The sequence below is a fragment of the Morone saxatilis genome, unplaced genomic scaffold, assembly GCF_004916995.1.
Source record: "Morone saxatilis isolate NCDOM2014 unplaced genomic scaffold, NCSU_SB_2.0 Contig24, whole genome shotgun sequence".
Lineage (NCBI taxonomy): Eukaryota > Metazoa > Chordata > Actinopteri > Moronidae > Morone > Morone saxatilis.
Window position 1 is genome coordinate 15,053,035 of NW_023339807.1, and position 10,284 is coordinate 15,063,318.

The window sequence follows — 10,284 nt, forward strand, 5'->3', positions numbered from 1 at the left end:
TATTTGAGAGAAATAGGCCTTTTGTGTACATAGAGAAAGTCTTAGATCTTTGAGTTCAGCTCATGATGAATGGGGGCAAAAACAAAAGTGTTGCGCTTATAATTTTGTTCAGTGTAGTATATTTGACTTTTTTTTTTTTAAACTTACCATATATACAAACAAATGACAATCACATTTTACGATACTATTGAGCCAACACAATAAACAACTGACCACACACAGTCGGCGTGTGTGTAACTCACCTGCAGCAAACTCACGGACGTCAGCGGGCCTCTTAAGAAGCACATCTCTGTAAGAGGAGGACAAGCTATGTAAATAATAACTTCACTGATAGATAGCAACTATGCAACTATAGGATAACTTATGAGGGAGGCTTTACATGTTTTTTATGAGTATTCCTGTAAATAACATTGTGTGTTTTAAGGATGGTCGGCTCCACCCAACATATAAAGTAGTTGGATGTTTAGGTAATATGTTTATATGGTAAAATAGATGATTACTCACAAACACAGGCAAATTCAGACCTTTTACCATCCTTAAAAAAACACAAAACAAATAAAAATAAGACTTATATGGCCACCTGCCAGTTTATTTTATTGTGGCAGTATTAGGTTACATCTACACCCTGGAGTACGTTAGTTTGCCTGCAGACATTTGCCTGCCAAACTCAGCTTCTTTGAAAACATATTTGCATTCCCCTTCATTAACCTTATTTGATTAAGCTTCTACTCATACATGTTTTAAGCTTTGTTTGTTTTGGCCTTGTTTTGAGGTTGATATTTACTTTTAACACATTGTAATAACAATTAAACGCTTAAAGTCGGAATACAGTCAGACGTTACTATTGTATCCATGTTTACACTGTTTGCTGGCTTCTTTTATCACAAATAACTAATAAAAAGTAGTACAAGAACTAATATTAGGAGGAAAACAGCATCCATCCACAGGTTAGGGTTCATTTCTCTGGGATTTAGCTTATTTATCCAAATGAGAGAGCTACTTCTGTGTGCCATCAGGAGCTTGTCGGGTCTCTTCTCGTTAAAAGTTCATCTGCAGATTGAGTTTATAACAAGAGAAACTGAGCTAACGTTAACTAACCTTAGAAAGTCGCCTATCACTACCTCCACTTCTGGATGCGACCTCAAATACTTCTCGTTGTCGATTCTCGTCTTGATCTGAGGCTCAAAAGGAAATGCATTTCAGACTCGCTAACAAACAGTGAACGAATAAAGAGGCAGAGTTTAGCTCCCGTTAGCTCCCGTTAGCTTTGTTGTCTTTTTTTTAGCTTTCTCGTTACCTTGAATTGTCGCAGTTTCTCCTGCTGCTCGGCGCTCAACACACCGACGTCCAGTTTCGCCACACCGCCTTTTCCAGCCATCACTTCTCTATAAATGTTCGTCCTATTACTTTCAGTTGGTAAAGTTGGTAAACGTTAGATATTGTGCACAAAACGGTCACCTGTTACTGACACAGCTTCTGCAGTCTAGCAACTGTTGCTATGGAAACGACCTCCGGCAAGTAACGGCTGCGTCCGCGAGGTGGCAGCACGGGACAGGAGGACAACAGGTCAACAACATTTGTAGATATGTTGTTGTTGTTGTTGTTGTTTTGTAAATGAAACCAATTCACATTTTAAAGGGGAATCATTTGAAACTGAAAAGCAGCAGTATTATAGTATGTATGTAGCAGTATAGTACCACCATGGTGACAGTTTTTTCTGTTTACCACAAATGTTACATTTCACATTTGACCACAGAAATCCTATTTACCTGATGACTTGCTTTCTGGGTACTGGGTGCCTGGGGAACTGCTTGTATTCAGCTATATTGTCATTGAAAAGTCTTTCAAAAAATCCTTTATATTTTTGTTTTGCAGCATTTCATGATAGCTGAGGGGCCCAAGGCAAACAAATTAGCTACAGTTGTGTACACGCTTTTTCCAATGTAGAATACTACATGGCCCTATTTGCTAAATGGTAAATTGCTTTTACCATTTACCATTGCTTTTACCATTTCTTAAATATTTAACATACAAGCACAAAACTGAGTAAGTGACTCCTAAACTATATTTTAACTCAGACAGAGACAGAGGCTCAAGATCAAGTAGCCTAATAATATAATATAGGCCTAATGGTTTAGTAGTGAATAATCCTAAAGAAGTAAGGCTTTGTACAGTTCATAATCTAGATTTTATCACAGAAACACTTTCAGGGATTTCTCGATCGTCTGTTGGAGCAACACACAACCTTGAACAGGACTATTAACCCAGCTGAACCAGTCTGAAAGGCAGGAAAATAGATGAATGACTTGACAGCAACTTTTGCCATTTCTTATTCAACCCTTGTAAAGAATAAGTGGAAACTAAGAGGGCATGTAAGTGATATATTTGAACAACCTTAACAAAATTATATACAAACAAAACAAGAGGTGGTACGCTAGACTCAGGCCTAACACTAGGCCTACATCTAGTCTACAGTTTATCGACACACTAAAAATGTATAGGAGAGAGTAGCTAAAGGTGGCTTTTAAGACAAATACAACAACAGAAAAGTATTTTAGAGGTATTTTAGGCATGTGATAGAGTTATAAAGTAAGAAAGAGAGACTGTATTAGCTGTTCCTGAGTTTGTTTCCAGAAGAAGTTCCATAACAAGTCCATTATCCTTTTTTCTGGCTCTGAACATGTGAAAAACAACAATCCAACAACCTAAAGTAGTTAAAATGTTCTGGATAGTTTTATTCCCCTTTCTGCTTGGTCATCACTTCTTCGGGAGGAAGAAGTAACTTGTGTTGTTGAAGTGCATGGCTTCAGTCCTCTCATTCACACACTGTTCCTCTTCATTTTCTTCTTCCCCTTCATCCACTTCGCTCGGCGAGGGTTCTTTGTAACGTGGAGGGCCAAAGGTCATCAGAGCCTGCCCTTCCGCAGGTGTTGGGGCCGAGGGCGGAGACTGAGGCGAGCCACCACACTGGCCGATGACACTCAGACTGCGGAGTTTAGACATAAATCTGCCCTTGTGTCTGAATTTAACAAAAAGAGAAGTCGACTGCAATCATTTTTTTAAAAAAAACGAATATTATTTAAGTAAACGTATCCGTATATGTTTACAACATGTTTGTAGTTCATGACGTTTAAATACATAACCGAGTGCACTTCTCACTACCTGAATAATATGTAGACAGCCAACATGACGAGACATGACAAGAAAGCAAAGGAACCAGATATCCACAGGACATAATGCGGCACCTCCTCCACGGTTTTTTCTAGCCCAGGACCTGAAGTAAAGAGAGGTTAGAAATAGCTGAATAACATCCATGCAAGTATATGTTTGGGTGTGTGTGGGAGAGATAGGTGTGTTGAGCCATGTTTCCTGTGGCTTGTTTCGTTGTTGAGCCTCAGTTATTATGATGACATGGCTTCCTGTTATAACCCAGTGGGGCAAAGGGGATTTTCAGCATTAACAACCTTTAAGAGTTCCCCATCTCTCTCTTGTTCTTTTGCACCCCGTCTCGTTCTCTCTCTCTCCCACACACACACCTCATTAACCAAAATATTTTACTGTCTGCTGAGGTATCTTACTAGTAGGGACACTGTCTTCTGCAGAGCCTTCCGTTCCGTCGCTTGTAGAGATTAAAAACTGAAAGATAGAGGAGAGACAGTGTGAGATACTGGAGATGGGACAACAATGAACACACAGTGTCATAGGGGAACATGACAAAGATTAATTAATTAATGATTAATGATCTTCTCATAAACGATCAATACATTGAGACTCTTACCGTTGTGGTAGTTTCAGCTGTCGTTGGAGCTGAGGACAGAGACATGCAGACAGGTGACATGTTATTAAAGGTAAAAACATACTGTTGTATTATCTAGACCAGTTTTTTACATCTGGGGGTTGGGAACTCCACAAGGGATTGCAAACACAAATGTGAGTGAATAATGTGTATTAGTATTAGTGTATTAGTGTGTATTATTGGATATTAGTTTAACTTCCTCAGGCCTCCAAAAGAGAGAAAGAAATAACATCCCTCTTTGGTTGAATTGGTCACAGCAAGAACACTTGTACAAACAGTAACAAGGGGTTAGAAGTACACTTTTAAAAAGGTTAAAAACAACTGATCTAGAATTGTGTATTTCTTTTAGAAAAAAAAATAAAAAGAGACTCCTGTTACTAGAATATCAAATGTTTTGATCCCTACATAATGTCATTATTTTTACAGAAGAATCTGATTTAGTTTGAAAACAACTAACATTTTAAAAGAAGGAATAGGGAACGAGATATTCTGTTGACATCACTGAATCAATAAATGTCTTGAATGTAGAAGGAGCTGTTATACATATCTTGAGAAACATGATACTTGAGTGTTTTTGGATTAATGTTACTGTTGCATTAATGTATATGCTGCCTTTTGATCCTGTAGTTGTTTAAGGTTTAAGGTTGCACTACTTTATATACTGCTGGGTAGTTTAATCTACAGCAATGCATCATATTCCATGAGATCATGATATGTTTGTAGAGTCGCTGTCCTTTTAGAACCATGTATATCTAAAAAGTCAACTTCTCATGAGCTCAGGACAACAGCGCTGTTTTCTGCTTTGCATTACAGCTAATCCTTCAGTTTATCAGAAACATTTAAATGCAAAATCATATTTGAAGATACAGGGTTTTCACTGGAGAGGAAGGCTATGAAAAAGTGTAATCTGAGTAAGTAACTAGTAGCTAAAGCTATAGTATAAAGTTGCACAAAATGGACATACTCAAGTTAAGTACAAGTCCCTTGAATTTGTACTTAAGTACTGAAAAGTCAAGTTAGAGGAATATGTCAGAAAAACTATCTAGATAAAACATTTACATGGTTTCACTTTCATGTCAAAATTTGCAAGAGCATGTGTCACTTTAATTTTAAACGGGGTATATTTCAAAATTTCAAAGAACATCAGGGTATGAGGATGCATTCAAAAGCAATTTCCTAAATATTTTCTTTAAAACTGTAATGTAATGTATGTATGTAAAAATGTATCCAGAACTCTCCAGAACAAGAATGCTTCATGTATGCTGTTCACAATGAGTAAATGTAGAGAAAAAAAAAAACTGTAATAAGTAAAAACATGTCTCTATGGGAGGATGTTTATATACACAGCTCTCAGAAAAACCCAATCGTACAGGAAGGAAACAGGAGTCCTGCCTCTTCTAGTTGTCATGACTACTTTTGTCCGTGCCCAGGGTGGATCACGTATTACCGAAGTGATAAAGTTAAATGATTTACCCGTCCACTTAATTTACATCACTTCCAGGTCTCTAAAATGTTAAGGCACTTTTTCTGAGTGGGAAGAAAAATCTATTTAAAGTCTCTAGTGACAAATCACAATGTCAGCTAAATCTAATTTTAAAATGCTACTTTTTTTTTTGTATATGTATACATGTGTGCATGTGTATTTACCAATCCAACTGCTGGCATAGACAGGTTCACTCCAGTCACTCCACAGACCATCATACTCATCCTTAGCTTTGAGCTGTATCAGGTACTCAACACCAGGCATTGCATCATTGATAGTGTAGGAGTGCAGGTTCTTCTCTATCTTCTGTATCTACATAGACAGGTGCAGATAGACAACCAGATAAACACACCGTCATCACCTGAGTGTTTTAATTATTTCAGGGAATACAAGCCAACACTGAACTACTGAACTGTGAAAAGTAATTGCACACACACATGCGCAAAAACATGGAACACCTTGTTTCCCAGCACACACCTGCTCGTAGTGAAATGAGGACTTGAGAGGTTGGTATTTGATCTCATAGATTAGTTTATAATAGTGATAATGAGATTTCCAGGAGTTCGGGATACCCCAGGTGACCGCCATCCTCGTTGGCTGTCCTTCCATCTGCCGTACTGACACACGTGATGGAGGTTCGGGCTTTACTGAGGGAGCAGGAAGGGACTATAGTTAGTGCAGCTTCAGAGGGAATTAATTACCTTTACATGAGACCAACACACCTGCGATTTGCACACCCCCGCCTCGTCCCGCCCACTTACAAATGTTTAGAGGTGTGAAGTGCAGCAAGGAGCTGGTGGCGTTGCCTGCGATGCTCGTAACACACAGGTAGACAGTGTAAAAGGTTCTCCGCTCGTCCTCGTCGTGCTCCAGAGCACACCAACAGCGAGAGGCCTGAGTTGAGTAAGAGCACGGCAAGCGATGGAATACCTGTGACGGGCTGAGAGACGGAAAGACAAAGAAGGAAAGAGAAAGAATGGCGTCACTCCCACAAAGATCAGCAAGATATAAAGTTTACTGTTATTTCAACTAATACTTGAACTGATACTTCAACTTAATTTAAACTTTAACTGCTCTCAGCACTTTCATTTAACTATTTCAAATGTATCAATTGCAGAAGATCAGCAGCAAGCACACATTTTCTTCTGTTTAACCTTCTCATTTTAAGTCTAAAACATACAACAACAACAACAAAAGAAAGAAAAAATGCTCTGGCTTTAAATTTCTGGCATGGTATAGGAGGGATATTCTTTGGTAAGATGTCAAAGAAAATAATTACAATAGTTCTGGAACTTGCAAACACACCTAATGCGATTGACAGGTTAGCTGATACAGGGAAAAGAAACAGCATCTAAATCATAGTTTGTGATATTAAAAGTTTCTTAACGTCAGCACTTTCCAGTTATACTGGATAGATGGTTAGTTTACATGGTTAAAATATTAGTCATAGGCCATGCAGATTGCACACTTTACACGTTAGCAGCTTCTTAACATCAGTCTGAGTCACTTTTGTTTCCTATTTGCAGTGCCAGGGCTGGGTACAAACACTAGATCTCAGTGCACACATGGACGAAAAGCTAGCGTGTTTTGGATGACCTCACCTTTAAGAGATAACATTATATGTTATTTTGTGTTATAAAGTATTATTTACCATCATTCGCACTATGTATTAAGTATTCATTGGGGAGTTATAGTGTTAGTGTGTGTGCTTACCTTTTACTGAGGAAGAGGAAACAGTTGGGCCTTATAGTGACGGGCTTCTCAGGCGTCCACAGACAGCGAATCTTACTGGTGGGTGACTTTTTGAAGCAAGACAGGCTGGGATTCTCTGGAGGATCTAACAGGAATATAAAACATGCAGTGATACTGTATATTCATTATTTGTTCATTTAGTCAGTCATTGTTATATGTGTGTGCGTTAAGGCCTTTCTACATCACTAACACACATCCTCACACTGATGCATAAACAGTTTTTACATTCATAACATGTGGCATAATGTACTTTGCAATATCTTACTCACATCATATTTCACACAGAAAACCAACACTAATGTTAAACTTTTTGGTTTGTTTTCTCAATTAAAATATATCAGGACATCCCATGGATCAAATAAAACTGACACATCACTTATAGTAACTGTCATCAATCATCCATTACAGCTTCATTGCTGTTGTGACTCACCTGCGACGGTTACCTTTAGGGAGAACTTCTCTCTGTCTCTGTAATAACACGTGTACATTCCAGAGTCTGTCAGTCTTACTGAGGACAGAGACAGTGTGGCCCCCTTCCTCTCAAATGAGATTTCTCCCCAGTCTCTGTCTCCTTTTCCCACCATCTTCCTATTCCACTTCCACTTCCACTGAGGCCTTGATTTTATGCCCCTTGTTACCCTGCTCCCTTCCTTCCCCTCCTCCTCCTCCTCCTCCTCCTCCTCCTCCTCGTTCTTCTCTTCCTCTTCCTCATAATCGTCCTCGCCACCCATCTCTTCAGCCTCTAACAGTGTGTGCGCACTGGTTGACTGGATCATGTGAGTGGTGGCAGAGGCTGTGTATCCTGTATCCGTATATCCGAGGCTTCTGTTTTCTGCTGCCTCAGTCGGGTTAAGGTATCCCTCACTTACAGCGTTCTCCACAGTATGTTTGTCACTTTTCATCGGGACTCCAGTGTTGGTTGTAATCTTCACAGTGGTTGGAGTTACACCTGCAGAAGTGCCTCTTCGGTTGGCGTTTGAGCTGTTTCTGACCTTTACTCCGTTCACCATCACCCGACCGCTGCAGGTCAGAACCAACTTACTGCCTGGGGATAAAACCAACGCACCAAGGGGAGGGTCTGCGCAGAAAAACAAAAACATAATTAATATAATAGAAAGAATGAATATAAACCAATGTGTGGGCATGCTGTCTTGAGTCGTGTGTGTGCAAATCCAAGATTTATTTAGTATTTTGGTTACACTGGACGCAGCACAGATAGGATGCAACATTGCTTAACTAAAATTACCAACTCCTTTCAACTTCCTCTTTTAATATATCTCTTGTTTTTCCTGTTTCTTTTCCTGTAATAATGCCCCCCCACCCTTGTCGTCTCTCACTCACATATTTACATTTCTGACATTCCCTAAATATTCTGATTTTCTGATTGCATTCAAAGCTGAATCATGACCTGAGATATGAGCCAAATTTTTTATTTACAGCTCTGTCAGAACTTGACTTGGTTGATGGTAGAAGTTCATTGCCCTTACAAACACTTCCTCACCCTTTCTCCTTCTTTCCCAATTCTGCATCTTATTCTCCCTAGAAATCTGATATGAAAGATAGAGGCTCTGCAGCTAAGGGAGGAGAAACAGCACATCTACTGTATGTGGACTGGTTTGAGATTTCATAATTTAAAAAAAATTAATTTACTTATTTTTTTTAATATGATTTTGCCCAAACCTTTTCATAAATTATTTGGATAAATAATGAGCAGTTTTTTGACGTCAAACTCAAAGTAGTTGTCTCAAAGCTTCAGAACCCCCCCCCCCCAACAGTTTTAGTACAACAAACACACGCAAGTATATAATACTAGATATCATACTAGATACTTTGTAACTAAATACGTTTACTCAAGTACTGTACTTAAGTAGAAATCTGAGGTATTACTTTGCTTGATTTGTTTTCATACCACTTTATACTTCTACTCCATTTCAGGGAGAAATATTGTACTTTTTACTTCACTGCAGTTATTTGACAGCTTTCCTTACTTCCTTACAAATTAAGATTCTTGCACAAAACATATGAAGAGCTTATAAAATATGATGTTTTGCTATAAATTAAATCGACCGTACAAGTGCAGCTGAAGCGATAAAAGCGGTGATTTAATTTAAGTGTTTTTTTTTCCTGTAAAAAAATCTTTAAATGATTTAAACTAGTTGCTTCTAATAGGGTTTACTATTTTATCAGTATTATTGGTTGGACAAAACAAGCACTGTGAAGGTGCCACATTAGTTAAATGAGCTGCACCTCAACCAATCACAACAGCAAAATCCTGCTTTTACATTCATCCAGCAGTAGCCTAATAATGATTTAATGATATGATATATAACAGTTTGTAACAGTCACAGGCACGTTTTTGAGGTTTATTTCTAACACTTTAAGTAAGTTTTCAATGACTTCTTTTTGTCACAGAAAGTTACAGTAAACGATCTAAATAAGTCCTCCACCAGTGGAAATATCATACTTTAAGTTTCTGAGTTTAACAGAAATAAAACAACTTTCAGCAAACTTGCACTGTGCTCCAACAAACAAGCTGCTATAGAGTTTTATCAGTTTGCTGTGATTTATTTGATCTCCGGCTGCGTGTTTGGACTCGTCCTCCTAAACGCGCTTACATGGCAGCACTAATGCGTTAGGATCTTACCTTGTCTGAGGCATTCTCCGTCGAAAAAGCCGTGGACCGGTGTGGCGCACAGAGCAGCACACAGCAAAGGGAGAAAAATACGCATTTTTGCGCATGAATCTCGCTTAAACGAGCCCTCATACCATCACTCACATCTGGCCGGAGATTGTAGTGACTTCCATGAAACTTTCACACAAACTGACAGTCAGTGCGGACGGGGGACTGACAGGGGTTCCTCTGGTTGAGGCGGTCTGCTGTCCGTAAGACCCGTTATTGTGAAATCCAAGCTCTCTTCCCCTTGTTCAGTTGACAGAGGAAATCCTCTTCAGTGTCAAAATAAAACCCCGATGAAAGCGGAATATATGCCTATTATAATATGTATTTTTAAAATATGTCATAGTCAGGAAGATCTTTTTTTAACACCCTTACTGTAACTGTATTTTCCTGATCACACCTTTTATCACACTACTGTACTAACAGAAGTATGTATATAGCTTGTGAGAATTTTATTTTATTTCAAAGTGAAAAATACATTTGCCTTTTGATTTGAAAATGAAAATATCTCTTTCTAATCTCTGTTCATATTCTCACTTCAGCCTTTAGAAAGTGATGGTGCAGCCTGATAAACTA

At 38.6% G+C, this 10,284-nt stretch overlaps 2 protein-coding genes across 3 annotated transcripts in view; both read right to left on the minus strand.

Moving 5' to 3' along the window:
* Positions 1–1,496, minus strand: part of LOC118336202 (RIIa domain-containing protein 1) — a 3,417-nt gene extending 1,921 nt beyond the window's left edge. For both annotated transcript variants that reach the window (XM_035672802.1, XM_035672801.1), the window contains exons 1-3: positions 1,298–1,496; positions 1,099–1,175; positions 243–289 (exon numbers count right to left, since the gene is read on the minus strand). In XM_035672802.1, coding sequence (XP_035528695.1) covers positions 243–289; positions 1,099–1,175; positions 1,298–1,378 — 205 coding nt within the window. In that variant the 5' untranslated portion in view covers positions 1,379–1,496. The remainder of the gene's footprint in view (positions 1–242; positions 290–1,098; positions 1,176–1,297) is intronic.
* Positions 1,497–2,182: 686 nt separating this feature from the next.
* Positions 2,183–9,903, minus strand: il6r (interleukin 6 receptor). Its single transcript, XM_035671625.1, has 10 exons — positions 9,676–9,903; positions 7,462–8,109; positions 6,993–7,116; positions 6,041–6,219; positions 5,757–5,926; positions 5,444–5,591; positions 3,779–3,807; positions 3,579–3,636; positions 3,163–3,274; positions 2,183–3,019 (listed from the first exon to the last, which is right to left on the minus strand). The coding sequence occupies exons 1-10, from the start codon at positions 9,758–9,760 to the stop codon at positions 2,758–2,760; spliced, it is 1,815 nt and encodes a 604-aa protein (XP_035527518.1). The 5' UTR covers positions 9,761–9,903; the 3' UTR covers positions 2,183–2,757.
* Between the last annotated feature and the right edge of the window lie 381 nt (positions 9,904–10,284).

Excerpts from the sequence above, each read along its gene's own strand:
- il6r (XM_035671625.1), bottom strand. The coding sequence starts at position 9,760 with ATGCGTATTTTTCTCCCTTTGCTGTGTGCTGCTCTGTGCGCCACACCG. Across the intron at positions 5,927-6,040 it reads CTTCACACCTCTAAACATTT|TAAAGCCCGAACCTCCATCA; the intron begins GTAAGTGGGCGG and ends CTGCTCCCTCAG. Across the intron at positions 3,275-3,578 it reads AGAAGACAGTGTCCCTACTA|GTCCTGGGCTAGAAAAAACC; the intron begins GTAAGATACCTC and ends TCTTTACTTCAG.